The sequence below is a fragment of the Cherax quadricarinatus genome, chromosome 26, assembly GCF_038502225.1.
Source record: "Cherax quadricarinatus isolate ZL_2023a chromosome 26, ASM3850222v1, whole genome shotgun sequence".
In the NCBI taxonomy this organism is placed as follows: Eukaryota; Metazoa; Arthropoda; class Malacostraca; order Decapoda; family Parastacidae; genus Cherax; species Cherax quadricarinatus.
This window is the reverse complement of record NC_091317.1, coordinates 699,185-718,313: the sequence shown is the minus strand read 5'-3', so window position 1 is coordinate 718,313 and position 19,129 is coordinate 699,185. Positions and strand designations below refer to the sequence as shown.

Here is a 19,129-nt window from a genome sequence, read left to right as displayed (position 1 = left end):
TATTTTTGCAGATTAAATTAACATTTGAATTTACAAGGTAGCTATAACCTACACATGTTGCATCAAGAACTATACTATCAGTAAATATTGATGATAAATAGTGAAGATCTGATCAAAATTCAGTTGGCGTTTTGAATTAGATGCTTAGGTATGCCAAAACGTCCCACAAAATGCTACAGCAGCCAGTCATAACCAACAGGGAAAGGTCAAAGTCATCACAGTGTGACTTATAAATGCGGGTACACGACGGGAGCGCATCAGTGTTAAGGCAACAGTGGTCAAGACATCACTAGTGGGACCTCTGCCTCTGTAACTTCATCAGTGGTGAACTATTCTTATAATATATTCGTGTGTGTGTGTACACACACACACACACACACACACACACACATACACACACACACACACACACATACACACACACACACACACACACACACACACATACACACACACACACACAGACATACACACACACACACACACACACACACACACACACACACACACACAGACATACACACACACACACACACACACACACACACACATACACACGTACACACACACACAGACACACACACACACACACACACACACACACACACACACACACACACACACACACACACACACACACACACACACACACACACACACACACACACACACACACACACACACACTAGAGTTGACAGGAAATAGAAAATATAGTCGATCAGTGGATGTTATATAAAGATGCCTTATTGCTCGGATAATGATAAATATCCATTATAGTAGCCATAACGTGTGTGTGTGTGTGTGTGTGTGTGTGTGTGTGTGTGTGTGTGTGTGTGTGTGTGTGTGTGTGTACTCACCTTTTTATGGTTGCAGGGTTCAAATGATAGTTCCAGGTCCCCGCCTCTTCACTGATCGCTGCTAGGTCCACTCTTTCCTGATCCATGAGCTTTATCGCACCTCTTCTTAAAGCTATTTATGGCTCCTGTCTCCACTACATCACTCTCCAGATTGTTCCACTTCCTAACAACTCTATGACAAAAGTAATACTTCCTAACATCCCTGTGACTCATCTGGGTTTTCAACTTCCAGTTGTGACCCCTTGTTTCTGTGTCCCATCTCTGGAACATTCAGTCTCTATCCACCTTGTCAATTTCTCTCAGTATTTATATGTACTTATCATTTTTCCCTTGCCCTATAGTGTCGTCAGAATGAGTTCCCATAAACTCTCCTAGTAGGACATACCCTTCAGCTCAGGGACTAGTTTTCTTGCAAACCTTTGCACCTTCTCTGGTTTCTTGACGAGTTTAACCAGGTGTGGGTTCTACACCAGTGTTGCGTACTCCAATCTGGTCCTGACGTACACGATGTACAGTGTCGTGAATGACTCTACTTAGATGTCGAAACGGTGTTCTCGGGTTTGCCAGGCGCCCATATACTGCAGCAGTTATTTGTTGATATGTACCTCAGGAGATGTATTCATTATGATGCTCGTCCCAAGATCCTTTTCTCTGAGTGAGTTTTTGGCTGTGCTCAGTCTGCAAACGTCTTTGTCCTTTCCGAAGCTTCATAACTTTGTACTTGCTGGGGTTAAACTCCAGGAGTAATTTGTCGAATCAGGCTTACAGCCTGTTCTGATCCCATTGAAGGCTTACCTGATCCTCGTCTGCTTGTATTCTCCTCACTAGTTTCACATCGTCCGAAAACAGGAACACCTCTGAATCTATATCCTTCCCTCATGCCATTCACATATACCAGAAACAGTACTCTGACACTTCATCACTTACCAACACACGTTGTTTCCTTCCTGACAGGTATTTCCTGATCCGCTGCAGTACTTTCCCCGTTATTCCTGCTTGTTCCTCTAGCTTTTCAACCACTCTCTTTTGTAGTACTGTATAGAAAGCCTTCTTACAGTCCAGGAAGATGCAGTCTACCCATTCTTTACCCTGTCTTACTTCTGTTATCTTGTCGTAGAACATCAGTAGGTTTGTGACGCAAGATTTCCCTTCCATGAAGCTTTGCTAGTTGTCATGGATGAGCCCGTTCCTTACTAGGTGCTCCACCTCTCTTCTGATAACCTTCTGGCAATATAGCATTAGCTGAGAACTGTAGACCAATAGCTCTAACGTCTCACATCATAAAAACATTTGAATGAGTACTAAGAAGTATGATGGCAAGCCACTTGGATTCCCAAAAACTGCACAATCCATTGCAACATGGGTTCAGAGCGGGTCGCTCGTGCTTCTCACAACTACTGGATCACTATGATATGGTCTTGGATGCACTGGAAGAAAAACATAATGCAGATGTAGAATACACAGACTTCGCAATAGCCTTTGACAAGTGCGATCATGGTGTAATAGCGCACAAAATGCGTGCTGAAGGAATAACTGGCAAAGTGGGCAGATGGATCTTCAACTTTCTAACCAATCGAACACAAAGAGTAGTGGTAAACAGAGTTAAATCGGAAGCTGCCATAGTGAAAAGCTCTTTTCCACAAGGCACAGTACTTGCCCCCATCCTGTTCCTCATCCTCATATCAGACAGACAGAGACATATGTAATCCATAGCACCGTGTCTTCCTTTGCAGACGATACTAGGATCTGCATGAGACTGTCATCCATTGAGGACACAGTTAACCCCCAAGAAGATGTAAACCAAGTTTTCCAATGGGCATCGGAAAACAATATGATGTTCAATGAAGACAAATTCCAACAACTCCGTTATGGAAAATTGGAGGAGATAATAATTAGAACTGAATATACTACAAACTCTGATCATACAATAGAGCGGAAAAGTAAAGTGAGGGACGTCTGAGTGGTAATGTTTGAGGATCTCACTTTCAAGGATCACAACAGTGCCACTATCGCCTCTGCAAAGAAAATGATAGGATGGATAATGAGAACGTTCAAAACAAGAGATGCCAAGTCAGTGATGATCCTTTTTAAATCACTTGTTCTCCTTGGCTGGAATACTGCTGTACATTAACATGAAATTGCAGATCTAGAAAGTGTACATAGAACCTTTACTGCACATAAAAGTTCCGTCAAACACCTTAACTACTGGGAGCGTCTGGAAGCACTTGATTTGTACTCACTGGAGCGCAGGCGACAGATATATATCATAATCTACACTTGGAGAATCCTAGAAGGAATGGTCCCGAATCTGTACACAGAAATCACTCCCTACGAAAGTAAAAGACTGGGCAGGGGATGCAAAATACCCAAATGAAAAGTAGGGGCGTCATCGGTACACTATGAGAAAATAAAGTAAGCGTCTGAGGCCCAAGACTGTTCAACAGCCTCCCACCAGGCATAAGGGAAATTACCAATAGACCCCTGGCTGCCTTCAAGAGGGAGCTGGACAGATACTTAAAGTCGGTGCCGGATCAGTCGGCCTGTGGTTCGTATGTTGGACTGCGTGCGGCCAGCAGTAACAGTCTAGTTGATCAGGCCCTGATCCACCGGGAGGCCTGTTAGTGGACTGGGTCGTGCGCACGTTGACCCCCGGAATACCCTCCAGGTAGATAATCACGAGTTACACTACATACATACATACAACTTACCAGTTACACACAAAGTCTTACATACATTACTATAAATGCGAGTTAAGGGCTCTATATGGTGACTGACAAATTCCTCCTCTATTAATTATAATTCTAAGAGGGAAAACTTAAACTAAATAACGTGTAAATCTGGCTTAAAACATTATGTACCGAACGATGAATACATGATGTTAAATGTGGGAGTTGTGGGAGTGTGGGAGTTGTAGGAGTGTGGGAGTTGTAGGAGTGTGGGAGTTGTAGGAATGTGGGAGTTGTAGGAGTGTGGGAGTTGTAGGAGTGTGGGAGTTGTAGGAGTGTGAGGGTTGTAGGAGTGTGGGAGTTGTAGGAGTGTGGGAATTGTAGGAATGTGGGAGTTGTAGGAGTGTGGGAGTTGTAGGAGTGTGAGGGTTGTAGGAGTGTGGGAGTTGTAGGAATGTGGGAGTTGTAGGAGTGTGAGGGTTGTAGGAGTGTGGGAGTTGTAGGAGTGTGAGGGTTGTAGGAGTGTGGGAGTTGTAGGAGTGTGAGGGTTGTAGGAGTGTGGGAGTTGTAGGAGTGTGGGAGGTGTAGGAATGTGGGAGTTGTAGGAGTGTGGGAGTTGTAGGAGTGTGGGAGTTGTAGGAGTGTGGGAGTTATAGGAGTGTGGGAGTTGTAGGAGTGTGGGAGTTGTAGGAGTGTGGGAGTTGTAGGAGTGTGAGGGTTGTAGGAGTGTGGGAGTTGTAGGAATGTGGGAGTTGTAGGAGTGTGAGGGTTGTAGGAGTGTGGGAGTTGTAGGAGTGTGGGAGTTGTAGGAGTGTGGGAGTTGTAGGAGTGTGGGAGTTGTAGGAATGTGGGAGTTGTAGGAGTGTGGGAGTTGTAGGAGTGTGGGAGTTGTAGGAATGTGGGAGTTGTAGGAGTGTGGGAGTTGTAGGAGTGTGAGGGTTGTAGGAGTGTGGGAGTTGTAGGAATGTGGGAGTTGTAGGAGTGTGAGGGTTGTAGGAGTGTGGGAGTTGTAGGAGTGTGGGAGTTGTAGGAGTGTGGGAGTTGTAGGAGTGTGGGAGTTGTAGGAGTGTGAGGGTTGTAGGAGTGTGGGAGTTGTAGGAGTGTGGGAGTTGTAGGAATGTGGGAGTTGTAGGAGTGTGGGAGTTGTAGGAGTGTGGGAGTTGTAGGAGTGTGGGAGTTGTAGGAATGTGGGAGTTGTAGGAGTGTGGGAGTTGTAGGAGTGTGGGAGTTGTAGCAGTGTGAGGGTTGTAGGAGTGTGGGAGTTGTAGGAGTGTGGAAGTTGTAGGAATGTGGGAGTTGTAGGATTGTGGGAGTTGTAGGAGTGTGGGAGTTGTAGGAGTGTGGGAGTTATAGGAGTGTGGGAGTTGTAGGTGTGTGGGAGTTGTAGGAGTGTGGGAGTTGTAGGAGTGTGAGGGTTGTAGGAGTGTGGGAGTTGTAGGAATGTGGGAGTTGTAGGAGTGTGGGGGTTGTAGGAGTGTGGGAGTTGTAGGAGTGTGAGGGTTGTAGGAGTGTGGGAGTTGTAGGAGTGTGAGGGTTGTAGGAGTGTGGGAGTTGTAGGAGTGTGGGAGTTGTAGGAATGTGGGAGTTGTAGGAGTGTGGGAGTTGTAGGAGTGTGGGAGTTGTAGGAGTGTGGGAGTTATAGGAGTGTGGGAGTTGTAGGAGTGTGGGAGTTGTAGGAGTGTGGGAGTTGTAGGAGTGTGAGGGTTGGAGGAGTGTGGGAGTTGTAGGAATGTGGGAGTTGTAGGAGTGTGAGGGTTGTAGGAGTGTGGGAGTTGTAGGAGTGTGGGAGTTGTAGGAGTGTGGGAGTTGTAGGAGTGTGGGAGTTGTAGGAATGTGGGAGTTGTAGGAGTGTGGGAGTTGTAGGAGTGTGGGAGTTGTAGGAATGTGGGAGTTGTAGGAGTGTGGGAGTTGTAGGAGTGTGAGGGTTGTAGGAGTGTGGGAGTTGTAGGAATGTGGGAGTTGTAGGAGTGTGAGGGTTGTAGGAGTGTGGGAGTTGTAGGAGTGTGGGAGTTGTAGGAGTGTGGGAGTTGTAGGAGTGTGGGAGTTGTAGGAGTGTGGGAGTTGTAGGAATGTGGGAGTTGTAGGAGTGTGAGGGTTGTAGGAGTGTGGGAGTTGTAGGAGTGTGGGAGTTGTAGGAGTGTGGGAGTTGTAGGAATGTGGGAGTTGTAGGAGTGTGAGGATTGTAGGAGTGTGGGAATTGTAGGAGTGTGGGAGTTGTAGGAATGTGGGAGTTGTAGGAGTGTGGGAGTTGTAGGAATGTGGGAGTTGTAGGAGTGTGGGAGTTGTAGAAGTCTGGGAGTTGTAGGAGTGTGGGAGTTGTAGGAGTGTGGGAGTTGTAGGAGTGTGGGAGTTGTAGGAGTGTGGGAGTTGTAGGAGTGTGGTAGTTGTAGGAATGTGGGAGTTGTAGGAGTGTGGGAGTTGTAGGAGTGTGGGAGTTGTAGGAGTGTGGGAGTTGTAGGAGTGTGGAAGTTGTAGGAGTGTGGAAGTCGTAGGAGTGTGGGAGTTGTAGGAGTGTGGGAGTTGTAGGAGTGTGGGAGTTGTAGAAGTGTGAGAGTTGTAGGAGTGTGGGAGTTGTAGGAGTGTGAGAGTTGTAGAAGTTGTTGCAAGTGCAGGAAACATAGATATCATTGCTATAACAGAGACCTTGGCTCAATCTGAAAGATTGAGAGACGCCTTCTGAATGTTACATACAAGGCTTTAAATTATTCCACACTGACAGGGTCAACAGGAGGGGTGGTGGAGTAGCGATGTACGTCAGAGACAATTTAAATTGTTGTGTTAGACAAGATATAAAATTAGAAGCGTCAGCCACTGAATCTGTTTGGTTACAGCTTCTCGAGGGCAGTGAAAAACTAATTTTGGGTGTGATTTACAGGGCCCCAAATCATGATAGGAAGTCCGGTAAACTTCTATGGGATGAAATTCGTAAGGCCTCTACATACGAAAATGTTGTGATAATGGGAGATTTCAACTATAGACAGTTTGAGTGGAGCAATTTGACAGGAAATTTAGAATCAAGTGACTTTCTTGATACGATTCATGATTTTTTTAAAAACAGTTTGTGACAAAGCCAACTAGAGGAAATAACTTGCTTGACTTGGTTCTTCCCAGCAGGGAAATGCTAATTAATAATCTTGAGGTTAATGACGAGCTTGGGGAAAGTGATCACAAATCACTCAGTTTTAATATATCATGGAATTCCCCTAATAATGGCAATCAAGTCTCTGTCCCTGACTTCCGCTTGGCTGATTTCAAAGGACTGAAAAATTACTTGGGTGGGCTGAACTGGAATGACCTGACTATGGGCCAGGTAGCTGGTGATGATTGTCGATATGACGTGTTCCAGGGCATAGTTCTAGCTGCTCAGACAACTTATGTTCCAAATAGGGAAATCAGATCAAGCAAAAATGACCCTAAATGGATGAACAATAGATTAAAACAACTCATTGGTCGAAAGAGAGGCATATATAGGGAAATCAAAAGAGGAGAGGTGCAATTAAGAAATCAATATAGTCAGTTAAAGAGAGAAATAAAAAAGGGAATAAGAAAAGCAAAAAGAGATTATGAGGTTAAAGTTGCAAGAGAATCGAAGACTAACCCAAAAGGATTCTTTCAAGTATACAGAGGGAAGATCAGGGACAAGATAGGGTCAGCTCACTGACAGTGATAAGGAAATGTGTAGAATTTTTAATACATACTTCCTCTCAGTTTTTACTCAGGAAGATACTAGCGATATTCCAGAAATAATAAATTATGTAGAACAGGACGATAATAAACTGTGCACGATTAGGGTTATAAGTGACATGGTCTTTAGGTAAACTGATAAAATAAAACCTAACAAATCCCCAGGCCCTGATGAACTGTATGCAAGGGTTCTAAAGGAATGTAAAGAGGAGCTTAGTAAACCTTTGGCTAATCTTTTCAACATATCACTACAAACTGGCATGGTGCCAGATAAGTGGAAAATGGCAAATGTGATACCTATTTTCAAAGCAGGTGACAGGTCCTTAGCTTCGAACTATAGACCAATAAGCCTAACCTCCATAGTGGGAAAATTTATGGAATCAATAATTGCCGAGGCAGTTCGTAGCCACTTTGAAAAGCACAAATTAATCAACGAATCTCAGCATGGTTTTACAAAGGGGCGTTCCTGCCTTACAAATTTATTAATTTTTTTCACTAAGGTATTTGAGGAGGTAGATCATGGTAATGAATATGATATTGTGTATATGGACTTCAGTAAGGCTTTTGACAGGGTCCCACATCAGAGACTATTGAGGAAAATTAAGGCACATGGAATAGGAGGAGAAATTTTTTCCTGGATAGAGGCATGGTTGACAAATAGGCAGCAGAGAGTTTGCATAAATGGGGAGAAATCAGAGTGGGGAAGCGTCACGAGCGGTGCTCCACTGGGGTCAGTGTTGGGCCCCCTGTTGTTCACAATCTACATAAACGACATTGATGAGGACATAAAGAGCGACATAAGCAAGTTTGCCGATGACACCAAAATAGGCCGTCGAATTCATTCTGACGAGGACATTAGATCACTCCAGGAAGATTTGAATAGACTGATGCAGTGATCGGAGAAGTGGCAGATGCAGTTTAATATAGACAAAGGCAAAGTTCTAAATGTTGGACAGGAAAATACCAATGCCACATATAAACTAAATGTCGATCTTAATATTATGGATTGCGATAAAGATTTAGGAGTTCTAGTTAGCAGTACTCTGAAACCAAGACAACAGTGCATAAGTGTTCGCAATAAAGCTAACAGAACCCTTGGCTTCATATCAAGAAGCATAAATAATAGGAGTCCTCAGGTTGTTCTTCAACTCTATATATCCTTGGTTAGGCCTCATTTAGATTATGCTGCACAGTTTTGGTCACCGTATTACAGAATGGATATAAATGCACTGGAAAACATACGAAGGAGGATGACAAAGTTGATCCCATGTATCAGAAATCTTCCCTATGAGGATAGACTGAGGGCCCTGAATCTGCACTCTCTAGAAAGGTGTAGAATTACGGGGGATATGATTGAGGTGTATAAATGGAAGACAGGAATAAATAAAGGGGATGTAAATAACGTGCTGAAAATATCTAGCCTAGACAGGACTCGTAGCAATGGTTTTAAGTTGGAAAAATTAAGATTCAGGAAGGATATAGGAAAGCATTGGTTTGGTAATAGAGTTGTGGATGAGTGGAACAAACTCCCAAGTACAGTTATAGAGGCTAAAACGTTGTGTAGTTTTAAAAATAGGTTAGATAAATACATGAGTGTGTGTGGGTGGGTGCGAGTTGGACCTGATTAGCTTGTGCTACTAAGTCAGTTGCCGGCTTAAGCCGGTAGGAGACTTGGACCTGCCTTGTATGGGCCAACAGGCCTGCTGCAGTGTTCCTTCTTTCTTATGTTCTTATGTTCTTATGAGTTGTAGAAGTGTGAGGGTTGTATGAGTGATGGAGTTGTAGGAGAGTGGGAGTTGTAGGAGTGTGGGAGTTGTAGGAGTGTGGGATTGTAAGAGTGTGGGATTGTAGAAGTGTGGTATCGTGGGGGTTCGTTGAAAGGGAAATGGCAGCGAAGGAAACACCGATGGGTGTTACGGGAGGCGTTGTTGTGAATGGAGAGTCCAGCCTTGACAGCGTCTGCTAGTCTCTAGTCCTGGCAAAAAGTGCGAGTTGCCTGACGGCTATCTGGGTGACGGGAGCCCGTGACACCAACATAACACGGGACCATGACTATAAATGGTACTATCAATTATAAAATACTATACAAGTATTACACTGTTAAGATAAGATAAGATACTATTTCGTTCGGATTTTTAACTCCGGAAAGTCAGTGCTTCATCGAGGACTGCCTAACTTATTTCCATTGGGGTCAGTAATCTTGTCCCCCCTGGATGCGACCCACACCAGTCGACTAACATCCAGGTACCTATTTGCTGCTACTAGAACAGGAGAACAGGTGTAAGGAAACGTGTCGAAATGTTTCCACCCGCCGGGAATCGAACCCGTCCTTGTGTGAAGCGGGAGCTTTAGCCACCAGGCCACCGGGCCATGGGAATGAAATGTAAGGGTATGGGAGTGAACTGTAGGAGTTGCAGGAGGGTGGGAGTGAGTTGTAGGAGTGTGAGTAAGTTGTAGGAGTGTAGAAGCGAGTTGTAGAAGAGTGGGAGCGAGGAACTGAGTTGCAGAAATGTGGGAGTGAATTATAGGAGAGTGGGAGTGAGTTGTTATGGTTTGTGAGTTAGTTTTTTGGGCGTGGGAGTGAGTTAGAGTAACTGAATTGTGGGAGCGAGTTGTAGCCGTGTAGCACTGACACGAGCTATAGGCCCATCTGTAATAGTGCCAGGACATGTAACTCAGCTGTAGCAGGGACAGGTGCTGTAGCTCAGCTGTAGCAGGCACAGGTGCTGTAGCTCAGCTGTAGCAGGCACAGGTGCTGTAGCTCAACCGTAGCAGAGCCGGAAACTGTAGACTTTTAACCTAAGGCGGGTTCAATCCTGGGGTGGGCGGAGATGTTGGGTAAGTTTCTCTGTACCTTGTAGCCTAGCAGTAAAATGTTACTGTGGGTAGAATCCTGGGAGGAGAGAGTATGAAATACCTTAGATTACACTGGGCTTTGGAATGAGCCAAGAAGGATAACAGCTCTTAGTCTGTAAATGAGCTGAGGTAGGACAACAGATCTTAGCTTGTAAATAAGTCAAGATAGGATAGCAGCTCTCAACGTGTAAATTCACTGGTGTAAACAACTAAACAGTTGGTAAATCCTGTTGTCTTCATTTTCTTTCTTTTACAGGTTACCAAGTCAGCTGCTCAAGAACATCAATTTGCGTCACTGTGCTCATTAACTGTGATTTTATTTCAAGAAAAAATAACTTTCAGCTAGAGACGATTTAAGTGCAATATATGTTAACAACTGCTGTTACATAGCCCCATTGTTCAGTGATTTGTTGACCATTAAAGATGGAGTCTGATAGTAGTGATCCAGCATCTCTGCTCTCCTCACTAACCCTCAACGCTGACACCACCCACGCTGGCCTCCACACATACGCCTATTTCTACCTACTCGGGACTTCCCTAAACCCAAGTATATTACTGCTTTTTCTGGCAGGCAACATTTTATGCTTGGTAAGTTCACGGTTGAGAAGCTAGTTCTTTCATTCATGATATATAAATAAACTCCTTTTCAGCATTACAGTATTGAGTTATTTTTCTTAAATACTTGTAAGTTAAACAGGCTTAAGATATTATTGACTCTGGAGAGGTGGAGTCTCATCTATCGCCGTCTTCCTTTCTAAATCCATTCAGTAACTTATTTTCGCACTCAGTAATATTTAATATTTAAAGTAACTCCACTATAATGCTTTACAGTAAAGTACACTGTGCGTCAATCCCGTATCTTTCATATTCCGTGATGATAAATCAATAAAGTAAATTTTGCGAGAAAACCATTATGTCATACTCATTCTCTTGCACGCTATTTTTCGCTAGAATGATCCTTTCCATATATGGAATCTCTACTCCATCACAGTTGATCGCCTACCACTTTCTCACCACCTACTGGGCAGCCAGAAGTCACCAGCAGCATGACTCCCGTAACTTGGAGGAGGAGACTGAGCCCAGGAAGGTAGTGGCTGAACCTGGAGGCTGGTTGAGACCAGTGAGCAACATAGAAATGTTTTCAGCAACACCACTGATTCTGGGCACTGGTAACACTGCTCAGGTGTTGTGGCTCTCCTCGTCTCAGCCCATCACACCTGAGGACGTTAAACAAGCTCTCTCCGTAATAGCTGAGTGAGTATAAGTCTACTGTTCGGTATACAAAATAAAAGACTGTCTAAATATAGCTCTGGAGAGCAAAATATTAAATATTTTTAATGCTTATATATATATGCATACTATATATACATATATATATATATATATTTTTTTTTTTATTATCACACTGGCCGATTCCCACCAAGGCAGGGTGGCCCGAAAAAGAAAAACTTTCACCATCATTCACTCCATCACTGTCTTGCCAGAAGGGTGCTTTACACTACAGTTTTTAAACTGCAACATTAACACCCCTCCTTCAGAGTGCAGGCACTGTACTTCCCATCTCCAGGACTCAAGTCCGGCCTGCCGGTTTCCCTGAATCCCTTCATAAATGTTACTTTGCTCACACTCCAACAGCACGTCAAGTATTAAAAACCATTTGTCTCCATTCACTCCTATCAAACACGCTCACGCATGCCTGCTGGAAGTCCAAGCCCCTCGCACACAAAACCTCCTTTACCCCCTCCCTCCAGCCCTTCCTAGGCCGACCCCTACCCCGCCTTCCTTCCACTACAGACTGATACACTCTTGAAGTTATTCTGTTTCGCTCCATTCTCTCTACATGTCCGAACCACCTCAACAACCCTTCCTCAGCCCTCTGGACAACAGTTTTGGTAATCCCGCACCTCCTCCTAACTTCCAAACTACGAATTCTCTGCATTATATTCACACCACACATTGCCCTCAGACATGACATCTCCACTGCCTCCAGCCTTCTCCTCGCTGCAACATTCATCACCCATGCTTCACACCCATATAAGAGCGTTGGTAAAACTATACTCTCATACATTCCCCTCTTTGCCTCCAAGGACAAAGTTCTCTGTCTCCACAGACTCCTAAGTGCACCACTCACTCTTTTTCCCTCATCAATTCTATGATTCACCTCATCTTTCATAGACCCATCCGCTGACACGTCCACTCCCAAATATCTGAATACGTTCACCTCCTCCATACTCTCTCCCTCCAATCTGATATTCAATCTTTCATCACCTAATCTTTTTGTTATCCTCATAACCTTACTCTTTCCTGTATTCACCTTTAATTTTCTTCTTTTGCACACCCTACCAAATTCATCCACCAATCTCTGCAGCTTCTCTTCAGAATCTCCCAAGAGCACAGTGTCATCCGCAAAGAGCAGCTGTGACAACTCCCACCCTGTGTGTGATTCTTTATCTTTTAACTCCACGCCTCTTGCCAAGACCCTCGCATTTACTTCTCTTACAACCCCATCTATAAATATATTAAACAACCACGGTGACATCACACATCCTTGTCTAAGGCCTACTTTCACTGGGAAAAAATTTCCCTCTTTTCTACATACTCTAACTTGAGCCTCACTATCCTCGTAAAAACTCTTCACTGCTTTCAGTAACCTACCTCCTACACCATACACTTGCAACATCTGCCACATTGCCCCCCTATCCACCCTGTCATACGCCTTTTCCAAATCCATAAATGCCACAAAGACCTCTTTAGCCTTATCTAAATACTGTTCACTTATATGTTTCACTGTAAACATATATAATATATATAATATATAACATATATATATATATATATATATATATATATATATATATAAATATATATATATATATATATATATATATATATATATATATATATATATATAAATATATATATATATATATATATAAATATAATATATCTTTTCTTTCAACACACCAGCCGTATCCCACCGAGGTGGGGTGGCCCAAAAGGAAAAACAAAAGTTTCTCCTTTCATATTTAGTAATATATACAGGAGAAGGGGTTACTAGCCCCTTGCTCCTGGCATTTTAGTCGCCTCTTACAACACGCATAGCTTACGGAGGAAGAATTCTGTTCCACTTCCCCATGGAGATAAGAGGAAATAAACAAGAACAAGAGCTAGTAAGAAAATAGAAGAAAACCCAGAGGGGTGTGTATACATATGCTTGTACATGTATGTGTAGTGTGACCTAAGTGTAAGCAGAAGTAGCAAGACGTACCTGAAACCTTGCATGTTTATGAGACAGAAAAAACACCAGCAATCCTACCATCGTGTAAAACAATTACAGGCTTACGTTTTACACTCACTTGGCAGGACGGTAGTACCTCCCTGGGTGGTTGCTGTCTACCAACCTACTACCTACATAAATATATATATATATATATAAATATATAAATATATAAATATATATATATATATATATATATATATATATATATATATATATATATACATAAATATATATATATATATATATATATATATATATATATATATATATATATGCAAAACAACCACTCTGAAAGAATAGAGAAATTCCAAGCGCTTTCGTGACTACTCACATTATCAAGGAACTATGAAAGTAAAGCATCCAAGGAAGCTATATAAGGGGTCTGGCCAGCATCTCACTATCAGATCCCACAACGGTTAAACACCTGACGCGCGCCGACCCAACTTGAATAGGTCCTTTGCACAACTCACCCACAAACTATTCTACCCAAGAAAATTTAAAAATTATTATTTGTCCAGTGTATTAAATTCTTCCCAAATTCTATTAATTATAAATGGATCTAATTTATATAAACCAAAGGAAATATTCATATTATTATCAAAACTGCTTTTTATGAAACAAGATTCAATTATATTCCTGTCGACCATGGACTTGCTTGATAATACTTTCTCAACTTTTTGAAAATCAATTGGATGGTTAAAATCTCTTACATGAATAAATAAAGCATTGGAATCTTGTCCAGTTCTAATGCTATATTTATGTTGCTTTAATCTTAGTTCGAGATTTTTACCAGTTTGACCGTAATAAACTTTATCGCAAATTTTACAAGGAATCTTATAGACACATCCATCAGCATTTTGGGGGGAATTCTTTATCAAAAGTTTTTTTACTGTATCAAGATTTTTGAATACAACTTTAATATTAAAAGTCTTAAGAAGAGAAGGCATATCAACCAAGTTTTCATGGTAAGGGAGAACCAACATATTTTTAGTTGAATAAGGCTGGTTGTCCCTTTTTGGATTGTAAAAGGTATTTCTAGCAATTTTAAAAGATTTATCAATTACATTTCTTGGGTATTTTAAATAATTACCTATTTCATAAATTTTGGATATTTCCTCATCTATGAACTCAGGACTACAAATTCGTAAAGCTCTCAAAAACATTGATGAGAAAACAGAAAGTTTGACTCTATCTTGATGCGAGGAATAATAGTGGACATAGCAACAGTTATTTGTAGGTTTTCTGTAAATTTTAAATTTGAATTCATTATTACCCTTAATAATTAAAACATCTAGAAAAGGCAATGAGTTATTTTCTTCAAACTCAACAGTAAAGTTTATAGAATGGGCTAAGCTATTTAATTTTCCAAGGAAATGGTGTATATCTACATTTTTGGGCATAAGACACAAAATATCATCAACATATCTGAACCATTTAGCTCTATTAGGGAGGATTGTGTTAAGCAACCTTGTTTCAAAAAATTCCATGTGTAGGTTACTAAGAACAGGTGAAAGAGGATTTCCCATTGCCATACCAAACTTCTGAGTGTAAAACTTATCATTAAATACAAATTTTGCATCAACAATGCAAAGTTTAATAAGTTTAATGATAGTAGGAACTGGCAATGGTAAATCATAGTTAACGACTTCTTCAGATAAGAAACTTAATAAATCATCAACAGGAATTTTCGTAAACAAAGAAGTAACATCAAAACTAACCATGTTAAAATCATTTAAGTCAGTCAAGGAGCTTAATTTATCAACCAAGTCTATGTTGTTTTTAACATTAAAGTTAGAAATTTTGCCAACAATAGGGCTCAAAATATCAACAAGCCATTTGGATAATTTATATGAAACTGACCCTATGGAGCTAATAATTGGTCTGACTGGATTCCCTGGTTTGTGTGTTTTTATTAGTCCATACATGTAAGGTAAAGATAGATTAGTGGAAGTAAATTGTTTGACTAATTCATCTTTGCCTTTCAGTAGAAGTTTTATTGTTTTATTGAAATTGCTGTTAACGGTTTCTAGGGGATTTTTCCTAAGTTTAGAATAGGTTTCAGTATCATCTAAGAGATTATTCATTTTTTCTTGGTAATCATTTTCTTTCATAATTACTATTGCATTTATTTTGTCTGCTTTAGTAAGGCGCAAATTTTTATTGTTATTAAGTGTATCATAAGACTTAAAGAATCTTTGAGGGCAATTGGGAATGTTTGGTTTTAATATAGTGCTATATACCATTCCTTTACTAATATTAATTTCATCAGAGGATAAATCAGAAAATTTTTAAAAGTTACAAAAGGCTTTTGCAATTTCAACATTAAGTTTTTTTGAAGTTGCAAAACTTAGGCCAAAACCTAGAGCAGCAGTTGTATGTTTGTCTAAAATTTCATCTGATAAGTTAATTACAAAATTGTTATTAGCATGCTTTGTCCAATCACTATTTTCAATTAAAATGTCTATTTTTCTTTGTAGTTTGCTCTTGAGTTCATTACAAATTCTTCTGAGTTTTTAAATGAACAAGTTCTGCCCAAGTCTCTTTTACCCAATAGACTCCTTGACATGAGAGATCGTCCTTTTGATGATTTTATGAGAATTATTATTCAGAAACATATTGAAATAACTAAAATACAGGAGAAGGAAGCATTCAAAATATTGAGAAACAAAAAATACTCTTTTAATCAGGCCATTCCATCAGAATGGAAACACAGTATGTTGGATCATTGGTATAATAAACTCATAAGAATTTGTAATAAACTCAAGAGCAAACTACAAAGAAAATTACACATTTTAATTGAAAATAGTGATTGGACAAAGCATGCTAATAACAATTTTGTAATTAACTTATCAGATGAAATTTTAGACAAACATACAACTGCTGCTCTAGGTTTTGGCCTAAGTTTTGCAACTTCAAAAAAACTTAATAATGTTGAAATTGCAAAAGCCTTTTGTAACTTTGAAAAATTTTCTGATTTATCCTCTGATGAAATTAATATTAGTAAAGGAATGGTATACAGCTCTATGTTAAAACCAAACATTCCCAATTGCCCTCAAAGATTCTTTAAGTCTTATGATACACTTAATAACAATAAAAATTTGCGCCTTACTAAAGCAGACAAAATAAATGCAATAGTAATTATGAAAGAAAATGATTACCAAGAAAAAATGAATAATCTCTTAGATGATACTGAAACCTATTCTAAACTTAGGAAAAATCCCCTAGAAACCGTTAACAGCAATTTCAATAAAACAATAAAACTTCTACTGAAAGGCAAAGATGAATTAGTCAAACAATTTACTTCCACTAATCTATCTTTACCTTACATGTATGGACTAATAAAAACACACAAACCAGGGAATCCAGTCAGACCAATTATTAGCTCCATAGGGTCAGTTTCATATAAATTATCCAAATGGCTTGTTGATATTTTGAGCCCTATTGTTGGCAAAATTTCTAACTTTAATGTTAAAAACAACATAGACTTGGTTGATAAATTAAGCTCCTTGACTGACTTAAATGATTTTAACATGGTTAGTTTTGATGTTACTTCTTTGTTTACGAAAGTTCCTGTTGATGATTTATTAAGTTTCTTATCTGAAGAAGTCGTTAACTATGATTTACCATTGCCAGTTTCTACTATCATTAAACTTATTAAACTTTGCATTGTTGATGCAAAATTTGTATTTAATGATAAGTTTTACACTCAGAAGTTTGGTATGGCAATGGGAAATCCTCTTTCACCTGTTCTTAGTAACCTATACATGGAATTTTTTGAAACAAGGTTGCTTAACACAATCCTCCCTAATAGAGCTAAATGGTTCAGATATGTTGATGATATTTTGTGTCTTATGCCCAAAAATGTAGATATACACCATTTCCTTGGAAAATTAAATAGCTTAGCCCATTCTATAAACTTTACTGTTGAGTTTGAAGAAAATAACTCATTGCCTTTTCTAGATGTTTTAATTATTAAGGGTAATAATGAATTCAAATTTAAAATTTACAGAAAACCTACAAATAACTGTTCCTATGTCCACTATTATTCCGCGCATCAAGATAGAGTCAAACTGTCTGTTTTCTCATCAATGTTTTTGAGAGCTTTACGAATTTGTAGTCCTGAGTTCATAGATGAGGAAATATCCAAAATTTATGAAACAGGTAATGATTTAAAATACCCAAGAAATGTAATTGATAAATCTTTTAAAATTGCTAGAAATACTTTTTACAATCCAAAAAGGGACAACCAGCCTTATTCAACTAAAAATATGTTGGTTCTCCCTTACCATGAAAACTTGGTTGATATGCCTTCTCTTCTTAAGACTTTTAATATTAAAGTTGTATTCAAAAATCTTGATACAGTAAAAAAAACTTTTGATAAAGAATTCCCCCCAAAATGCCGATGGATGTGTCTATAAGATTCCTTGTAAAATTTGCGATAAAGTTTATTACGGTCAAACTGGTAAAAATCTCGAACTAAGATTAAAACAACATAAATATAGCATTAGAACTGGACAAGATTCCAATGCTTTATTTATTCATGTAAGAGATTTTAACCATCCAATTGATTTTCAAAAAGTTGAGAAAGTAGTATCAAGCAAGTCCATGGTCGACAGGAATATAATTGAATCTTGTTTCATAAAAAGCAGTTTTGACAATAATATGAATATTTCCTTTGGTTTATATAAATTAGATCCATTTATAATTAATAGAATTTGGGAAGAATTTAATACACTGGACAAATAATAATTTTTAAATTTTCTTGGGTAGAATAGTTTGTGGGTGAGTTGTGCAAAGGACCTATTCAAGTTGGGTCGGCGCGTGTCAGGTGTTTAACCGTTGTGGGATCTGATAGTGAGGTGCTGGCCAGACCCCTTATATAGCTTCCTTGGATGCTTTACTTTCATAGTTCCTTGATAACGTGAGTAGTCACGAAAGCACTTGGAATTTCTCTATTCTTTCAGAGTGGTTGTTTTGCATATTCTGAAATCACCTGTTTACTGTGATCTTATTGCATATATATATATATATATATATATATATATATATATATATATATATATATATATATATATATATATATATATATATATATATATATATATATATATATATATATATATATATATATATATATATATATATATATATATATATATATATATAGTATTGTAAACGGAACGAGTGGCATTTAATCAATAACAACATTACGACTAGCCGGGAAATCGAACCCGTATTGTTTTAGCCCGCCTCATGGTGAGCGAAAATTCACAACACTAACCCACACGACCATACAGTCCTACAAAGATGACGCACCCAGCAGAGCTAGGTGTTGTACCGTGATCCGAGGACATATGATGGTGTGGGTGCCTTAGAGCTAATTTCATTCTGCTCCCTGTTTGGTGTACTAACCTCCACAAGCAGTATCACGGTACAACACCTAGCTCTGCTTGGTGCACGATCTATGTAAGACTGGATGATCCAGTGGATTAGAGCGTCGTGAATTTTCGCTCACCATGAGGTAGGCTAAAACAACACGGGTTCGATCGCCCGGCTAGTCGCAGTGTTGTTATTGATTAAATACCACTCGTTTGTGGTTACAGCACTATGTGTACTGCTTGTGGAGGCTAGTACATCAAACGCAGAGAAGAATAAAATTAGCTCTGAGGCACCCACACCATTGTATGTCCTCGGATTACGGTACAACACCTAGCTCTTCTGGGTGTGTGACCTTTGTAGGACTGTATGGTCCAGTGGGTTAGAGCATCGTAAATTTTTGCTGGGGT

The 19,129-nt window shown here is 39.8% G+C and overlaps 1 protein-coding gene across 3 annotated transcripts in view; it reads left to right on the top strand.

Annotated features, from left to right (window-relative positions):
* The first annotated feature begins 267 nt into the window (after positions 1-267).
* Positions 268-19,129, top strand: part of LOC138853220 (uncharacterized) — a 34,751-nt gene continuing 15,889 nt past the window's right edge. The window contains exons 1-3 of one of the 3 annotated variants that reach the window (XM_070088729.1): positions 268-324; positions 10,320-10,651; positions 11,055-11,317. In XM_070088729.1, the coding sequence (XP_069944830.1) occupies positions 10,487-10,651; positions 11,055-11,317 (428 nt within the window). In that variant the 5' untranslated portion in view covers positions 268-324; positions 10,320-10,486. Of the gene's footprint in view, positions 325-10,052; positions 10,652-11,054; positions 11,318-19,129 lie in introns of those variants that run through there. The other 2 variants (XM_070088730.1, XM_070088728.1) reach the window with 2 other exon arrangements.